The sequence below is a fragment of the Hemicordylus capensis genome, chromosome 4 (genome assembly GCF_027244095.1).
Source record: "Hemicordylus capensis ecotype Gifberg chromosome 4, rHemCap1.1.pri, whole genome shotgun sequence".
Lineage (NCBI taxonomy): Eukaryota > Metazoa > Chordata > Lepidosauria > Squamata > Cordylidae > Hemicordylus > Hemicordylus capensis.
This window is the reverse complement of record NC_069660.1, coordinates 132,093,804-132,113,849: the sequence shown is the minus strand read 5'-3', so window position 1 is coordinate 132,113,849 and position 20,046 is coordinate 132,093,804. Positions and strand designations below refer to the sequence as shown.

General features: G+C 42.6%; 1 protein-coding gene across 4 annotated transcripts in view; it reads left to right on the top strand.

Moving 5' to 3' along the window:
- The window catches only part of OLFM3 (olfactomedin 3), a 235,445-nt gene extending 216,404 nt beyond the window's left edge, over nucleotides 1–19,041 (top strand). For all 4 annotated transcript variants that reach the window (XM_053245633.1, XM_053245632.1, XM_053245631.1 and 1 more), the window contains 2 exons: nucleotides 15,264–15,370; nucleotides 17,676–19,041. In XM_053245633.1, coding sequence (XP_053101608.1) covers nucleotides 15,264–15,370; nucleotides 17,676–18,353 — 785 coding nt within the window. In that variant the 3' untranslated portion in view covers nucleotides 18,354–19,041. The remainder of the gene's footprint in view (nucleotides 1–15,263; nucleotides 15,371–17,675) is intronic.
- Nucleotides 19,042–20,046: the final 1,005 nt, after the last annotated feature.

Genomic DNA, 20,046 nt, shown 5'->3' with positions numbered 1-20,046 from the left:
ATTAGCATCATGGCACTGGGTATACATAATACATGATTTACATCAGGAAAATGTTGCTGAGGGAAAGGGTTAACACCCCACCTTCCCCAGGGCCATAGTTGTATGCCAGTTGTGCAGGAGGGGGTCCCATGCCTGCTTTTTAAAAAAAACCATTAAAGAGATGATCCAATCATGGATCTCCAGTGCCACGTCAAATTTGACCCTAAATGTCATGAGGAGACACAATGGGGGGCATTTGAGAAACAACGTAATGTAAACTCTTCTTTTGTTGCTCCTGCAAAATGACACAGCCCCACCAACCTATTTGAGGAATATATCAGGTTCCCCAAGGATAGAGGGAAGGAAGTTTCTGTCCTATATACTAGCAGCAACTGGGGAAAATAATTATCATTAGATTATTAAGTTGATTGGAGCAGAGACTTGTCAGTATTTTAAAGCACCAAATATAGTGATGATGCAATATAATTTAATAATAATAATGCTTAAGATTAGAGTTGGACTGCAAGATTTTATTTCAAAACACATCGTAATGGCAGTACAGCCCATGAACAATCTGAGGCATGGGGCTTTTTTCACAAAACACTTTAGGCCATGGCAGCTGCAGATTTCCGTCTCTCCATGCTAACTTTTAATTGCTCTGAGGTGATTGTGTGCGTGCCAGCACACAAGGTCAGTCTAGATGGGTGTTTTCCCTTTCCAGTCCCTACATGCCTTTAACTTGTATCACGCCTCCACCTCCATTCCATTTCAGTGCCAGCTTGAGGTAAATGATCCCACAAGTAGTTGCATTCTTGACCGTCAGCAATTCCTCTCAGGCTCTTGCCCACATTATAGAAAAACCTTGAGTTTTCATACGTTTAGTCCTGCTACCTGTAGACTATACAAATGTCTGGCAACCCTTTCAGTGGGCCATCCTCTCCTCTTTGAGAAATACAGAAATAAAGTCACCCCAAAGAGATTCTGAGGCCTGACATCACTGTCTGAGTGTTAGCTATAATTAAATGTCAACTCTTGTTGCTCCTACAAAATGGCACAGCCCCACAAACCTATTTGGGGAATATATCAGGTTCCCCAAGAATTGGGTACCCTGTGCAATAGGAAGTTTCTATCCTATATGCTAGCAGCAACTGGGGAAAATAATAGCAGGAACAGAGACCGTCCCTATCTTAGCAAAAGAATGAAATACAAATGCATTACTATCCTGCATGCTTGGAGGCTGAGCTGGCATTAAAACTGGTTCTGAAGTTCTGTCCCAGCTCTCAATTAATCCCTGGCCATCTCTTCTATTGTAGAAAATGTATTTGGCAGATGGTTTTTATGGCCCACTGATCTCCTTCAAATGCTGGCTGTGAATCCAGAATGATATCCCTAATAAATATAGATAGTGGAGACGTTTGTCTTGCTGACAATACTGTATCAAACCATTGGTAAGAGCAACTTTTTAGTAATATTAAGGAGGCATTTGCAGCTAGCACCTGTATCAGAGGAAAATCTATGGCCACCTAATGCATTCATAGTTGCTAATGTTTGGAGTTCATTTCAGAGGTGACAGAAGGGCATAGCAGGGGATCATTCCTTCATCTCCTCGATTGCCTTCACCCCTGCCAGCATAGCAACATTCTACTGTTTTTAAAGCAATCTCTTTTGTATCTGTTTTCCAACTGAACTGAAACATCAGCACAATACTATTAAAACATTAAATAGCTCTTAAAATACATTGTCTCAGTAACCCTTACAATATACAATGAAGTAGGCCAGCATAGGGCTGGTCCAAAATTCCTTCCTCCTCACCCCCATCCCATCCCACTTTTATGACCTGCTTTGTAGTTCATGAAAGTGGGGAGACATCTATCTATCTATCTATATGTCTATTTATTTATTTATTTATTTATTTAAAGGCATATTTGTATAGTGCCCACTCTAGGTAGTTTACAATATAGGAACATAGGGAGCTGCCATATACTGAGTCAGACAATTGGTCTATCTAGCTCAGTATTGTCTTCACAGACTGGCAGTGACTTCTCCAAGGCTGCAGGCAGGAATCTCTCTCAGCCCTATCTTGGAGAAGCCAGGGAGGGAATATCTTTCAGTGCTCACACTTCTAGTCTCCCTTTCACATACAACCAGGGTGGACCCTGCTTAGCTAAGGGGACAAGTCATGCTTGCTACCACAAGACCAGCTCTCCTTTCTTGATAAATAATAAAACAAACCAAGAAATTTAAAACAATTAAAGCATATAAAAAGTTCAAATTAAAATAACTATCCATAAAACTGCTAAATAGCTCAAAAGCTTGGCTGAAGAGATGTGTCTTTAGTTGTTTCCTAAAAACCAACAGGGATGGAGCAGCTCTAATCTCAGCAGGAAGTGTGTTCCACAGCTCTGGGGCAACTACAGAGAAGGCTCGCCTCTGAGTCGTCACCAGAAGAGCTGGTGGCACCCTCTAACGAACCTCCCTTGAAGTTCTTCATGGGTGATGGAGTTCATAACAAAGAAGGTGTTCTCTTAAATACCTTGGGCCCAAGCCATTAAGGGCTTTATAGATAATAACCAGCACTTTGTATTTTGCCCGGAAACCTATTGGTAGCCAGTGTAGTTTATTTAAAACCAGAATAATATGGTCTCTTTGGTACGTCCCGGAGACCAATCTGGCAGCAGCATTCTGCAGCTACTGCAGTTTCCGGACTACATAAAAAGGCTGCCCCCCAGAGAGTGCATTGCAGTAGTCAAGCCTGGAGGTTACCAGCATGTGCACCAAGGTCACTTATTTCCAGGAAAGGGCACAATTGGCAAACCATCCGAAGCTGATAGAAAGCACTCCTGGCCATCGCCTCCACCTGAGGTATCAGAGAGATGACTGGAAGTACCATGAAGTATGAAGATGAGTACCAGAAGTACTCCCAAACTGTAGACATATTCTTCTGGGGGAGTGTAACCCCATCCAGAGCCAATAGATCTATTCCATTTCCTGAATTGCAGCTTTCTACAAGGAGCACTTCCATCTTTTTTGGATTCCATCTCAGTTTGTTATCCCTCATCCAGCCCATTACTCCTCAAGGCAGGCATTTGGGGAAGTTATGCCATTGCCTTGTGAAGCTGATGAAGCATTTAGGGGATTGTGGGAGGGGGAGTAATGAACTTGTGGGGGGGGGGAGAATTCAGGAGGTTACCATAGGTAGCACAGTGGTGGCATTTGGCAGTTCTTTAAACATTTTCCCCCTCTTTTTGCTGCTGCCTGTGATGGTGGTAACAGAGTTCCTCTCCACAGCTGGCAACTATCATGTTTCTCCCTCATAATCCCTTGGAGTAATGCTATGTCTGGGGCATTATGTGGTGGCCAGCAACTGTGGAAGGGAGCTGTGGTAGAAGCAAAAAAGTACTTTAATTATTTTTTTAATGCATAAAAGTACTAGGAGTGTACATTTCAGTCTTCTATTTCTGCTTTGGCCAAATCCGAAGCCCCCCCAATTCAGGGAGGGTTGGAAATCGACCCTCCCCAAACCCCAAATTTTTAGTTTCGGAGCCAACTTGCTCCGAAACCAAATCCAAATTGCGGGCTGCAATCTATTCTGCCCGCTGGTGCTGCTTCCCCCCTCCCTTCTGCACCAATCCGTTCCCTGTTGCTCTCTGTTCTCCGTTCCCCGCCTTCTGTTCCCTGTTGCTCTGTTCTTTGTTCCCTGCCTTGCGCCTTCTGTTCTCCTTCCTATCCCCAGTCCGTCCCTGTTCTCCCTCCCTCCCTCCCCCCCGACAGCGCTTTCTCTCCCCAGCACCGGGCTTCCTCCTTCCCTCCCCACCATTTTCGCCCACCCGCTTCACCGCCGCCACCTCCATACCCATCCGTCCACCTCCTCCGCCGCATTCCCCATTGTGGCCGCTCCAGAAAGAAACTCCCTTCTGCCCTGAAGGGTGGGAAATTCAAAGAGATGTCAGAAGAGGAGGAACTAAAGGGAGATTTCATCACTAGAGAGACTTGCCGATCACAAAATGGAGGGGCTGAAACTACAAATCTTTTGGAGCCGAAACGGGGCATTCGTTTCGGATTGGCCATCAGGCGATTCGTTCTGTCCACAAATCACTCAAAATGGCCAATTTTGGGCACAAATCATTTCGGGTACAAATCAATTTTCACTTCCCTAAAAAGTACCACCAGCTGTTGCTGCAACATCAACATTAATAAATCTCCATAATTTGCAAAAGGCTTGCTGCCTCCAAAACTGTCCCCAGTTCCCCCAATTTTTGTCCCCCCCCATTTAGAGTGAAGATTAACTTTAGACTCCACTCTGCTGCTACTATTCCTGTATTGCAAGTGGGGGCTGAGGAAAGAGCAACTCGCTTAAGGCAACCAAAGAGTTCATGGCTGAAGTGATATTTCAGATGCCTGGCACTCCCAAGCTCACACTCAGCCACAATACTAAATTGCTTCTCAGGAAGGCTCCACACACAACAGTTTGGGGACTGAGTTCTTTTGCCATTTCTACAGGGGAAAACATGAAACTATTTGCTTTCTTATTGCTTGTTTTTAACTACATCTCATTTTAAAAGCAAACTGAAATGTAATATAATCTGACAAGTTAATAAAATATAGAATTGCTGGTTCCACTCTAAGTTCTATGGAAAGCAATGGGATTTAAGTTAGTCCCCTATGCTAGGTACTAACAACTAAGGTAGTCCATTGGTTTCAATTAGTGCTGAGCTGAAATGCCCTCCCCCATTTTCACCACACCATTTTCATGTTGCAGATTTGGGGGGCTATTTCAGCCATTTGGGGGGTAGGATGGCAAAGCTCACCAGAAACAGCACTCTTCCCAGCACCCACCAGCTGGCATCTACCATTTGTTTCCCTGAAGCTCTCTTCAGAGTGATGCTGCTATCATATAGTATCATTCTAGAAGCTTTGGGAAGAAAATGGCAGCCGGCAGCCACTTCCTGCCAAGAATATCAGCAAGGCCATGCAACACACAGCAGTGGGGAAAAGTTAAGTAGCAGCAGTTTCAACCTCCATTTCACCATTACCCCTGTGAAATTCAAGCCAAAAACTCTTAGGTGAGAACTTCCAACACAGTCCTAGATTACTAATTTGACTTGAGTGTGTCCAATCTGTCTGAAAAATACCTCAAAAAGTCCTTGTTGCTTCCTAAACTGCCATAGGTAGTATTTCCATGAGGCAGCCCCCTCAAGCAGCAAATTATTGGGGCGCTGGTGGGGTGGCAGGATGCCTCCCATCACCTCATCTACTCTCCTCTTCTGTGTACCGTCGTTGGAGCAGCTCTTCGTTGAGCAGTAACACAGCCAACACTGGGCAAGGAACCACTACAAGATGTTCCTGTCCTCTTCCACCTTTTCCTTTTTCACAGAGGTGACACCTGAGTCAGTGCAGACCCCTTCTTTGTATCTCTTCCACCACCTCCCTTGTGCACACTGGGCTGGTTATGAAAAGATGGAGGGGGGATTAAAGAGGGGGGGAGGGTGCATGGGGAGGGGGGCGCATTTTGCACCCTGCTTTATGCCCACTGATGTTTTGGGCTACCACTTCAAACTGCCAGAGAGTTTGTTCAGCTGAGGCTAACTTTCAAAACAACTAGATAACTACTGTGGGGAGGATTAAAGGAACACTGCAATGGGGTCTATCATAAAGTGAAGTATGAAAGATTTTATACAAGTGGCCCTGTGTAAATGGGGAGGAGAGTAAATGGCCTGGTGGTAGCAAGCATGAATTTCCCCTTTGCTAAGCAGGGTCCACCCTGGTTTTCATTTTGATGGGTGACCACCTGAGAGCACTATCTGCTGTAAGATAGTCCCCTAAGGAGGCGGAACCAGTGTTCCCTCTAAGGCATGCTCACGTGCGTGCGCTCACAAGTTTTTTGATGTCCGCTCAGTTAATTTTAAATCCCGCTCAGAACAAAATTAATTCCGCACACAGATGAAAAGAATTAGAGAGAACACTGGATGGGACCCCAGCTCAGTGGTAGAGCATTTATGTGCATGCAGAAGGTGCCAGATTCACTCCCAGACATCTCTAGATAGGGCTGCAAAAGACTCTTGCCTGAAACCTAGGAGAGCCACAGCCAGTCAGTGGAGACAATACTGAGCTAGATGGACTAATGGTCCAACTCAGTAGAAGGCAGCTTCCTATGTAAAATTCTATAATCTAACAAATACACTTAAACAAGTTAAGAGAAATCATTGCCAAGTGGCTTTCTGTCATCCTGGTGCAGTTGCACTTGTTGGCCAATACACTGAAAACCAGGAGCAGACAATTATTTCTTTTTGAGCAATTCATTAGAATGTTGCCTGCAAGTTTTCCCTTATATCTGCATAAGTAAAAAAGCTAGTTATTTTCCTGTTTAATAAACTGAAAACTGAAAATCTAGGGAATATTCCTAAAGGGGGCAGGTCCCCATACACCCTCCTAGGTCATAGGGCACAAAACCCTTTGAAAGACTTTCTGTAAGCAGGTAAGAGAGACAATTTGTCATGTTTAGTACGAAGCCATGTATACTCCTCTGGATTTTAAACTATCTGATGTCCAGGCCTAGAAATAAGATACCCTCTCATATACCCTTGAGCTATAGCAATCAGATTCTAAACTTAAAGTTACAAATAAGTTGAAAACTAAGGTTTCTAGTGCTTGATCTAACAACAACAAAAATGTGTCCACTACAATAACCCCATAAGAAAACTCATTGCTTCTGGTATGAATTATTCCAAGTTCCTAATGTTTCCTAATGGAACAAATGGCATCTTCAGGCTTCACTGCCAAATGCAATTCTTTCATCTTATGGATGAAAGAAAAGACTACTAATAATGTTGCATATATAGGGTTACATCATTGTTGACACTAATATTAAATGGACTTGAGGCTGCCTTTGAAGAGTGTTCAGAAACTAAAGTTAGTTGAACACACAGCCGCAAGACTAACAGCTGGGATCAGTTGATGGGATTTCACCAGTGCTAAAGAGATCTACTGGCTCCCAGTCCAGTGCTGACCACAACCCAAAGTGCTGGTGCTTATCTTTAAAGGCCTACATGGCTCAGGATCTGGATACTTAGAGGGACTCCTTCTGCCATATCAACATGCCCACCCACTGCATTCATCATCAGAGTCTTTTCTATGGGTGCTCCTGCCACCTGAATTGAAGCAGGTGTCCATGAGATAAAGGACCTTTTCAGTGCAGTACCCCATCTGTGGAACTCTCCTCCATGTGAGTCTTGCTTGGCACCTATACGAATGCCTTTACAATGCCAGGCAAATACCTTTTTATTTCCAATACTTTATATATCTGACATTTCAAATATTTCCAATACTTTAAATATAGGAGGCTTTTTATTGTCTGATGATGCTTCCCCCCCCTTTTATATTGCTGTTTTCTCATATTGTTTTATTGAATATCTCAAAACATCTTTTATTATATTGGGTTTCTTTTAAAGAAAAAATTGTTAACTTTTCTGGAGGGAGAGAAAGGGGAAAACGTTCTATCAGGCAGTCGGAGCTGCCTGAAATAAGTGGTGAAGAGTTTGCCTGGGCTTTCGGCAGCCCGGGCATGGGAGGGGGGGAGTTTGCTCTGAGCTCCTCTGGAGCCTGAGCCACGGGGCGGGGCTTGGTGGCCTTTTCCCATTGGTGGCCTGGGTTCTTTGAACCCATTCGCCCAATGGTGGCTCCACCCCTGGCGGTGTACTACATACTTAAGTTTCTCCTCACAACAACCTTGTGAAGTAGGTTAGGCTGAGAAAGAAGTAATTGGCCCAAAGTCACCCAGCAAGTATCATGGCTGAATGGGGATTTGAACTCGGGTCTTCCTGGTCCTAGTCCAGCACTCTAACCACTACACCACGCTAGCTTGAGAAAGGCAACTCAAGTTAGACCCCCTTCAAATACCTGCGCAGCTTGCATGGGAAACACTTTTCCCTGGTGCAATTCCATGCAGCTGTGACATGTGTGTAACTACCTGAGCGATATGTATGTGGGCAATCATGTGGTAGTTTCTCAACCAATCATCACCCTGCCAAGAAGAAAATGACAACTAGGTGAGAAAGTTCCACACAATTGGTTCTGCCTGCCCAGGTCCAATGTTCACACACACAGTGCATTCTTATGGGATAATCCCTCAGAGAAGCAGCTACAGGTTTTGCTCCAGGTATGTATAAAATAAAATTTAGACATGCTTAAATCCACTGAAATCAATGTAAGGTGTTCTCATTAGCTCCCCCACAGTTACTAAAGTTTCTCCTCATGGTGAAAATCAAATCGGATTTTAATCTTAAGAATTGGTTGGGTTCTAGCATGATGTTTAATTGCTTATTCTTTTAGAATGTTTTGATGCTTTTAGTTTTAAATCTTGTAACTCTTCCTAAATAATTAGAGGCAACAGAATTAATATCAAAAATTAAAAATAATTAATAAATGAATTGGTTACATTGCTATTCAGAGGAACACTGTTCAGGATCAAGTTCTCAATGGGGCAGGTGTGGGAATAACTAGGGTTTCCCAATAAGAAGTGCTTCAGCTTAGCTTTAATTCACATCGATCAGCTTCTCAGTGAATGGAGTACTGGATAAAGAAGGCAATTGACATGATTCCTGGTTGCATAAGCTCCATAGAAACAGTCAATTGTTAGGGAGGATTTCAGCAAGAAGCAGATGGGTGCCTGTATTTCCTCCACTGCTTTCCTGCCCTGATCTTATTGTTCCTGCTTGACCCATCCATCAGCCCAGAGTCTTACTCACTATGTTCTCAAGGTCAGTACTTAGTAAGCCATTGATGGGTGTTCTTCTCAGAGTAATTTTCTCTTCCAGCGGTTTCCAGTGGGGTCCTTAAGTGGCTCAAAAATAGTGCAGCCTGATCCATCATACTCGCTGCTCACAGTGAGACATGCTTCAGGGCCTACCTTGTCACTCTGAGCAGTTTCCTGCATGCAAATGCAGGGGGTGCAGCTGTTGAAACTCAGATGGCTGTGAAGGCTCATTAATCAAGTTAAGTTCCTTTTCTGGTTTCCCCCCTAGATATCAACAAAAGCAGTTCATAAGAGTCAGCATTTCCCCCCAGTTTAAATGTGGCAATACTTTTTTAAACCTTTATCTTGGGGAGGCATCTTAGGGCATATTGGAAAGGCAGATTCCCACTCCCTTGGTTGGATGCTTGTGTGCTAAACTGGAAATGCAAAAATGTTTAAGTGGGCATCTATGAAATGTAGGATCTCTCTCTCTCTCTCTCTCTCTCTCTCTCTCTCTCTCTCTCTCTCTCTCTCTCTCTCACACACACACACACACACACACACACCACATTACTATAGTGATACTCCACTGAAGTTTGTCATGGTCTGTTGTTTGGAAGGGCAGGGACAGATAGGGGACCAACAGGGGATGGAGGCATCTGTGTGTGCACACCACAGGGGATGGCTGTACATTGGGACATAGCTCTCATCATCTTAGTAGACCTTTGCAGGCACTTAAGTTACAGGACTTTGAAATGTCCTCATTAACAAGAGAGAGAATCCATGTTTCAGGAAGGCATTGCAGCTTGAGTCAAGCTCAATGAGACTTCAGCCAAGGAGAGCAAATACTGGGAAAGCATTTATGCAGACTCCTTTGATAGGCACTTTTGGCTGAAGCTACACAGAGGCATAGACTAGTGATTATCATCTTACGCTCCCCCCTGCCCTCATTCTCTTTATTACTGAACTGCATTTAGCCCAGATTCTGGAATTGTTCTAGGAAGCTATTTGGAATGAAGACAATAGTGCTAAATCTAAGGACACCTACAATTCTTTTTTTCTTCAGTGTACACCTCACAATGTGACAAACAGGTGTTTGAAGACCCATGTATTATGCCAGTGCATTTGTCAGAGAGCAGGGATTGGCTGTGGCTCCCTATTGCTGCCGTGTAATATGTGAAATAGCCCTGAAGAGAGGACAATCCATGGATACAAGGGATGAAAGCAGTAGAGATGGAAGGGGCAGGAGATTGTAGCTAGAAGGTAAAGAGCTGCACAAGCCACTAGAGACAGATTCGAGGTGTGTGTATGTGGCGCAGTATGGATGATCACGACATGTTCATTTAGTGGCTGACAGCTACTAAAGCTGAGTAGTCCTGTTGAAATTAATGGAACAAGTTAGTCATGATTTAACTTAGTCTGGATGTCAGCCAGCGTACTTGATCGCCGCAAACTACATAGCATCTTGCCTCAGTCTGTGCAGTTTTTCACCTGCCTACCTACATTACATTTGTGGAGATTGATGCTACCATTATGGACATGGGGAGTGCTGTCTTCCATCCCAGCAGCAGTGATGTAGATGCAGGCTCGCCCATCCCCTGTATCTGCCTTTTGGGGAATTTCATTCCTTATCTCCAGAAACAGAACAATGTAGCTTGTTGAGGATAGGTGCTGTATGAGAAAACAAAGGTCACAAATTATGAAAGTGGGGCTGGGAACTAGATATCTAGACACTCTGCTAAGAATTCCAGAATGTAATCACTATACTCATTTTGCCTGGAAATTAAAATTGCTGCCACCATCAATAAATTTGCTGTCAGTGATGGTCAGATACTTAAGGCGGTGAATAAAAGATAGAAGGGGCTCCGATAACAGATTAGTTCTAATTGTCTTTTTTAAGAATGAGACTCCTAGACGTGAAACCAGCAATGGAAAAACTTAACCACAACATGTCAAAATTCTCATTAGAGTTACACTCTTTCCAATGATGAAAATCTGGGTCATTCTACATTTTGTAGCTCTTCCAGGGTGTGACTTATCAGTGGGAGAGTACTTTAAGTTGGCATCCTCCCGGTTTACACATGGTGAAAATAAGGACCTTGAGATCCATATGCATGAGCAAAAATCTCCCGTCTCTTGAGTACTTCGGCTCCTCTTCCTAGGAACATTTCCTTCATATAAAAATTACTATCTCTAGTATAACTGGATAGAAAGTTCAGGTAAGAGGTTATCCTTGCCACTGAGTAAGCAGTTTCACAACTTATTTTTACTTTCTCTAGAAGCAAATGGTTCCATTAAAAGAACTGGCTGACACGACGCACAATGCAATGCCAGCATTGCCCATCAGCCAGCAATGCTACACATGTGCCAGGCAGCTCTGATGATCTCCAGCAACTACTTAAAATTACACACCCACAGTTGTGCAGCACTACTTGCATGATTTCAAATGGCAGTCGTGCTGCGCAAATACCAGGCTCAAATTTTAAGGAATTGTGCATCTGCCTACTTGCACCTCAACACCCTTGGGGCTGCCTGACATGTACTCAGCAGTGCTTGCTGGTACTAGCAGTGCATTGCACATCATGATGGCCAGTATTTGGGAATCAGATGTTTTTGCCTTGTGCATTTTGACAGGCCAAATTCATGCGAGGACAAGCAAAAAGCTGATGGCCTAAAAGTTATCCCTGAATTGACAGGTCTTTATTCCTGACTCCTCTGGATCACACCCCAACACTGAGGGTTACTGGGCAGGTTAATGTGGTTTGAAATATTAAAAAGCACTGTTAATTTTATTTTTGGGAGTTATGCATGGCTGACTATGCACCACATTATAGCTTCATTTTATGTTTATATCCCTTTCTATTTTCCCCAGGGTGGGATGAGCAGCTTAACTTTTCAGTTCCATTTTTTAAAAAATGATGTTCAGAGGGTGCCCAGTTGCCCAACTGGAAATTGGGAGAGAAGAAACATGAAAATACAGGCATTTGATCCAACTATGTCTTAAATTAGTTCCAGATGCAATGACTAAATTGTGGGCCACAACAGAATTTCAGTCCTTGGATTTCATATACAACTCAGTTATTAAACATGCTCAGTGTGTCATCATAATGAATGATATAATGTGTGTGAGTGGGGCATTATGGGAGTTGTATTAGGAACATAGGAACATAGGAAACTGCCATATACTGAGACAGACCATTGGTCTATCTAGCTAAGTATTGTCTTCACAGACTGGCAGCGGCTTCTCCAAGGTTGCAGGCAGGAATCTCTCTCAGCCCTATCTTGGAGAAGCCAGGGAGGGAACTTGGAACCTTCTCCTCTTCCCAGAGCGGCTTCATCTCCTGAGGGGAATACCTTGCAGTGCTCACACATCAAGTCTCCCATTCATATGCAACCAAGGCAGACCCTGCTTAGCTATGGGGACAGGTCATGCTTGCTACCACAAGACCAGGTCCAGCTCTCCTCTCCGGAGAGGATTGTTCCTGCCCAATATATTGTTCCTGCCCAAAGCAGCAGCCCTGTGTCTCTCCCCTTTCCCCCCTAATATCTAGGACCTCAAAATGCATGGAAGGATATCACCATGCTGTACCCTGCCTGTCCTAGATTTGTTTCACTGGCTGCTATTTGCAAGAGCAGGGAAATGTACAGTACTTTGTTTAGTAGCACTAGGTGTTACCAGGGAGGAACAGAGGAGAAGACATGAGACTGCTACATTTGGCAACACCCACGCATCTCTAGAACATCTAGTTCCAGCCTATGTCATCCATAGGTTTTAGCATCTATTTAGTTCATATTATGTATATTTCATTATATCATTTTCCCTAGCAATGGACTAAATGCCTTAAGGCAGCTTATCAGAGCATTAGCCCAATTATAACTGAATGAAAGAGGTTCAGATGATATAACGCATTCATTACTAGTAACTTAAGTGTAGAAAATCAAGCTACAACTTTGCCAGTGCAATCAAATCACACACTATCCTGTTTGTCTCCAATCTGACTTCATTATATGCCAGACAGAACAATGCGTTTCTAAAACTAATTTAGATGGCATACATTTTTCAGCATAGCAACCCTACCCTACCCCCACACATGCACACACTGCAGTGCTCCCTTCCTTAAACACTGAGATTTCAATATCATACACAAACCACTCGATATAGTATAACTACTTTACCCAATGGAATCCCAGTGACTTCAGTGGAAATAGGGTGGTTCACAAAACAGAACTGGAGGGGGGTGTTTTTAAGTCCTCTGCAAAAGAACATCGTGAACTCATTGTTTTTAAATCTTGTGATCAGGGGGCCAATTAGGGGATAGATCAATTTGAGCACCTTTATGCCTAGCCAGTTTGCTGGCTCTCCACACTGAGTGACTTTTGTTATGAAAAATTAAATGGGCCTGTGTACCAGGTATACATGCCAAGGGGAAAAAATTCTTTGCTTAAAAAGAGAGGGGGGAAAGTGACTGTCTGTCTTGTATTGATAACATTGCCCTTGTTATAACTACTTCAAATGCTTTTTAAATACACAGCTTCCCCCCCCCCCTTTTTTTCCTTTTTGCTGTCTAATTGTTCAAGTATCCAAGAACAGGCTTTTGAACTTGCTGTGAATTTTTGTCCAGCCTCTCAGAAATCTGAAATGGCTTCCCTGTGTATGTTTTCAGGATGTCTTTAAATTTGGAGGTAACTGTAAATTTGCCAGACGACTGCTTGGGGGTAGTTAGTGAGATTGGCATTTATTAAAATAATTGAATGGGCAGGGAAAATCTCTCCCTTCTTCTGTTGCTTTAAGGGCAACAGAAAGAGGGAGATATATTTTTGTTTCCTGCTCAGATGGTAAAAGGCATCCTAGTCCATCATAAGAACAGCCCTGCTGGATCAGGCCCAAGGCCCATCTAGTCCAGCATCGTGTTTCACACAGTGGCCCACCAGATGCCTCTGAGAAGCCCACAGGCAGGAGTTGAGGGCATGGCCCCTCTCCTGCTGTTACTCCCCTGCAACTGGTACTCAGAGGCATCCTGCTAGTAGGACTAGTAGCCGTTGATAGACCTCTCCTCCATGAAGTTATCCATCCATACAGACAAAGACCTTTACATGCAGACATGAATTTGGACAGTAAGAGTAATATACCTATAGGCGTCCGGCAATTATGAGGTTGAATTTTGAATCTCTTGTCATTATGGGCTGGAAGAAGATTCCAGGCTTTGATTCAGTTTTGCATGACTGCCAAAGACCACTTAATATTGGTCTTGCATGTGGACATCCCTGTCAAACAATTTTTTTTTCTTTTAAAAGCAAGATTGAGGGAAACAAAGCAATCTAAAGATGCAACAGACACACAGACATAGAAACACATTTCTTAAAATTTTCTTTAAAATCCAGCATATAATCATTTCAGCCATGTGGTCTTCTTCAGGAACATTATGCATGCAAAGCAATCCTCATACTTTTACATTTTCTTTCACCAGTCACTTTGTTTACTGGTCAATCCTGTCACCAGACAAACATCTATCAGCAGGCAAACTGAGTGGTGAACAAAAATCTCAAATTCTGATGGTGACTGCTTGAGATGACAGGAGATACTGATAACCTGAGAGAAGTCTTTTTTTCTGTAATTGCTAGCAATACTAGTCTATGCATTGCTGTATAGAGAGAAGTCCCCGAGGAAAATGTATATGCTTGATACAGTTACATGTTGGGCTTTTAAGAAAAGCTTAATACATTGGGGGTGGGGGGGAGTTATATACTTTGAATTGTCTCTGCTCTCTTTCTCACATCCCCGCCCTAGAGCATAGATCATTTATTTATTACATTTCAATCCTGCCCTTCCTCTAAGGAGTTCAGAATGGTATACATGGCTCAGTCTCCCTCTCATTTTATCCTCACAACAAGCCTGTAGGGTAGGCAAGACTGAGAGATAGTAGCTACATAGCTTACTGGGGATTTGAAATTGCATCTCTTCACTCCTTCTCTGATAATACTATACCATGGAATAGACTGAATGCTCACATCTTTGAGGACTATTTGCATTTGTATATTATAATCCACAGTACACAAACACAGTATTTAAACCCATGTTGAACATATGAAGCTACCCTGATATTGAGTCAAACCAATGGTACCTTCAGCTCAATATTTTGACTGTAGGGAGCTCTGAAGGGTCCAAGAATGGGGTCTTCTACATTACCTATGAGCTGAATATGCTAGCAATTGAACCTGGGGCCCTCTGAATGCAAAGCATATGCATTTATTTATTTATTTATTATTTCTCTATGTAAACTTTTGAAAAGTGGTATATGAATATTTGTTGTTGTTGTTTGCTATTGAAGTATGACCCTTCCCTTAATGTAATTGTTCATTAATTAAACTGTCCATTCAAACTGTCCATTTAACTGTCCTTTTGATTAGAACAAAAAAGCAGATGGTCAATATCAGTTTTCCGTGGGATTTTTATTCTGTCTCCTTTCACGCCTCATATATCTGGGGAAAGAATGCAGTCAACCTATGTTATAGTTTGGGATTTGTATAGATTCACTTATTTTTATAATTTCAGCATGTGGCAAACTGATGAAAATCACTGGCCCTATTACAGTCAAGACATCTGGAACTCGGTTTGGAGCATGGATGACAGATCCATTAGCATCAGAGAAAAACAACAGAGTATGTAGTTTCCATTACTTCTGGCTGGGAGCTAAGCAGTAATTCTCTGAGTGGGTCAATGAACAGGCAAAGGCAGCCTTATATAGAGTCAGATCATTGGTGCATCTAGTCCAGTGTTGTCTATCCTAATTGGCCGTGATTCCCGAAGACCTCGGGCTTATCTCAGCATCTGAGATCCTTTTAAGTGGAGATGATGGAAACTGAACCAGAGTTGTCTACATGCAGAGCATCTGCTCTATTATTGGTCCCACCCACGTAGAGCCCGACTGCCTGGTGAAAGCAGTGAGGTCAATTATTTGGTTACTATATCTTGCTGGATGGATTAAAGGAGTTCCAAGAGTCTAAGAAATAAATAAGAAATAGAACTAAGAAATAGGCACCTATAAAGCCCTTAACAGCTTGTGTCAAGGGTATTTAAGAGAGCGCCTCCTTTGTCATGAACCCTGCCACCTGTTATGATCTTCTGGAGAGGTCCAGTTACGGTTGCCGCTGGCTTGTTTGGTGGACCCAGGACCAGGCTTTCTCCGTGGCTGCCCCAGGGCTTTGGAATATGCTCCCTGTTGAAAAAAGAGCATCTCCTTCTCTGTTTGTTTTCAGGAAGACCCTCAAGACTTACCAGTTTGCACAGGCTTTTAATTAGAATAAATTTCAATAATTTGTTTTAATAATTGTTTTATGCTACTGTCTTAATTTCTATTTTATGCTACTATTTTAATTGTTTCATGTATTTGGATCTGTGCTGCTTTTTAAATATTGTTTTAAATTTTGCACACCGCCTAGAGATGTCTATATCAGATGGTATAAAAATATGATAAGTAAGTAAGAAATAGTAGAGGAGTTGAAATCCAATTTATACTTCTACCCCTACTAAAGTAACGGAGAAATCTAAAGAAACTGTGAAAGGAAGACAAGTGAGCTTGCTTGGCTGTGATTGCCAGTATAATGTATATATCCCAGCCAATCAGAAGAGAATTCAAACACTGAATGTTTGACTCCTGATGGATGCACATTCATGGCACCATGTGAAATGATACGTGCACAGAACTTGGGTACATAGCTCTCCTCTATGTGTTCAGAAATTCTGCTTTTTCAGGGTGTCCCAGCACACAGAAAGATGTACATGTACAGCTGTATGTTCCGGGGACAGCTCCACATGTACAGCTGTATGTTCCGGGGACTTTTCAGCTCTTACAATGAATAAACATCCATCAGATGGACTTTTCTGCTGCAATGGTGCCCCCCAGATGCATTCATTGCATGCATGGTTAATGTCCCCAAAGCAATAAGAATAAGCCCCTCTCCTATCCATAGATTTTTCAGCTGTGGTGGAACAGCGGGGAAGCAGCTTGCCTAGGGAGCAAGAGGCTGTTAGTTCAAATCCCCGCTAGTATGCTTCCCAGACTGTGCCTAGTACATATATATTTATAGTCACCTATATCGAGCAGCAGCGATATAGGAAGGTGCTGGAGGTGGAAGCTTACTTCAGTGACAACGGCAAAGGCATCATCTCATACTGTGCGGGAGGAAAGTGATGATAAACCACTCCTGTATTGTACCAAGAAAACCACATGGCTCTGTGGTCACCAGGAGTCAACACCGACTCAACAGCACAATCTTTCCTTTCCTTTATCCATAGATTTACTGGTATGGCTTTTGCTGCCTCTGAAATTGCTCCCATGTCAGTCCAGAAAAGCACAAATGCTTCATCTCCAGTGGTTTCTCTTCCATGCATGTTTACGTAACACACGAATGATGCCCAGTGCCTTTGGAAGCATGTTTTATTTAATTGTGTATTGTGTATTATTTGAACCTGAAAGCAAGACAAAACCACATGGGTGAATCAGCATGGAGACAGCAGCAGCCATGTTGGGAAAGGCACATATAAAGGTGTATAAGAGCACAATCCTGAGCTCCACACATGGTTCTCCTGATTGTATTTGGCAGGGGTTCCCAACCTTGATTTGGATGACAGTTCCCATCTCCACAGTGGCTTAAGACTAGGGATGATAGGAGTTGTAGCCCAACAAAATCTGGTGGCCCAAGGTTGGGATCCCCTGCTCTATTGCATGGCAAGGTCCTATGTGTGAAAATGTGTTAAATAAATAAGCAAACAAAAAATAAACTTGCTGGTTTTCATATCCAGCAATAAGCATGTGATTTTCTTTTGCTGGATATCAAGGCCTGATAAATTGGAGTGAGATCAGACTCTTGTGCAGGGTGGAAATCAAGTGTGTTTAGAATAATGGTTTGATTGGTAAATGATGTTTTTAAAAAGTTCACAGCTTTTTCTTCCTTCTGCTTTCAGGTCTGGTACATGGACAGTTATACCAACAACAAAATAGTCCGTGAATACAAATCAATAGCAGACTTTGTCAGTGGAGCTGAGTCAAGGACATATAATCTCCCTTTCAAGTGGTCAGGAACCAACCATGTGGTTTATAATGGGTCTCTCTACTTTAACAAATACCAGAGCAACATTATCATCAAGTACAGCTTTGATACTGGGCGGGTGCTTGCTCAGCGTAGCCTGGAGTATGCAGGTTTTCACAACGTGTACCCATACTCCTGGGGTGGCTTCTCAGATATCGACCTGATGGCAGATGAAATTGGCTTGTGGGCCGTATACGCGACCAACCAGAATGCAGGCAACATTGTCATTAGTCAACTGAACCAGGATACTTTGGAAGTGATGAAAAGCTGGAGCACAGGATACCCAAAGAGAAGTGCTGGGGAATCCTTTATGATCTGTGGCACCTTGTATGTCACCAATTCTCACTTAACCGGAGCCAAGGTCTACTACTCATACTCCACAAAAACCTCCACGTACGAATACACAGACATACCCTTTCATAATCAATACTTTCATATATCCATGCTTGACTACAATGCCAGAGATAGGGCTCTGTATGCCTGGAATAATGGACACCAGGTCCTCTTCAACGTCACTCTTTTCCACATCATTAAAACAGAAGATGACACATAAACTCTACGTTGATTTTGGCCACCTCAAAGCAGTGTCATGTACGCTGAACTCAAAAGTATCCTGCTGGGTTTCTTTTAAGTTCTTTTTTCAGTATGAATAAAATAAAAGCTTTTTCTACAGTATAATGTATTCCAAATATGGCGGAGCCTTTCTTTAAAATGACCTGGTTGGAATTACAGGTATCTTTCTTAACTCTACACAAGGCCTGCCATGACTTTGTCATGGAAAGCACTAAAGTTGATTTCAGTGGCTAAAGACATTGTTTAAAAACAAGATTAATGATCTGCCTTATATTAGAGTCAGAGACTAATGGTGGCTTAACTGCATGAATGTCTTTTTATACCATACATCATTTTTTTTAAAAAAAATCTGGCCAATTGCTCAACATCAAAATATATTTGGACATTAAATTGAAACAGAATGTGCATCAATCATCTTTGGTTAAAAAAAAACAAACCTTCCAAAGTTGAATATTTCAGATATTGATTTCTTTAGGGGTGACAAAATTTAAAATACTGTTGGCTGTTACACAATTTCAGATGCGGTGCTGTACAGTCTGTTTTTAAACCTCTTGCAAGCAATTTCTCGATATGTATTTATACCATTGTGTCCACCATTGTGCAATTGTATCTCTTCACTTCTGTGAAATTCAACTATTTTTTATAAAATACATTGAAGTTTCATCACAGGTCTGGTTATGGGTCCATTTTGGAATGATGTGAATGTGAAAATTCTACAGCCATAGAGGTCTTCACTGCCAGGGCCAGTTGTTTGACCAGTTGTTTTGTGTTGATGACAGTCTTGCAGATTTTGGACTTCCCCTTATGCCAGGACCAAGAATGGATCATTAGGATTACTTGCCTGCATGTCAACAATATTTGATTCAGCCAGAATTGAGTTCCTGGCATTCAGTGCCATGGAAGTCAAAAGGGAGGACCCTCTAAATACAGGGCAATCCTTTCATAAGATGATCCACCTCAGTTTCCACATGGTGATTTTTCTATGTCACATCTCTGTAAGAAGAAAAAGCCCACATGCCCATATGCTGTGCTGGTGTCAGAGGTTAGCCAACTCAGGCACTGGCTAAGGGCCCATAAGGCCTTAGTGAAAAAAGATGGCACACACCAAGAAGTGCTGCTATTGTTAAGGTAAGCACCCCCAAACTCTTGTGGGGACTTAACTTAGAGGTGGCAGATAGGAGTACTGTTTGAAAGCTGTACTGTGACCACCATCCTCCTTTATCTATAATGTAGCACCGCTGCTGTTGATTGGTTGGAGGCAGAGGTGTTGCATGTGGGTGGGGAGTGGGTGGGGGAGATGGCAACCCCAGTGCAGCTGCCCTGACACTAAAATCACACTTGGCCAAGGGTACCCGCAAAGCGGGCATCAACACTGCCCATGTGTGCGCTGTCCCATGTGAAAAATGTACACTCAGTGATGTACAAACATTTTATACTGTTATTCTTACGCAGAAGACATACCTCAATGGGAGAATTGTCCTTTTTGATGTCCTCAGAGCATCATTTAAGAAAAAACCTGCAACCCAATATAACATGTTCCGAGTGTTTAACACTTTTTGCCAGAGACAGGATTTAGTCAAGAGTCTTCAGCATTGTGCTTTTTTATATTTAAGAAAATCCATATATCAGCTGCTTTTCATTCAAAGTTTCCAAGAAAATCTGTGCTATACCAA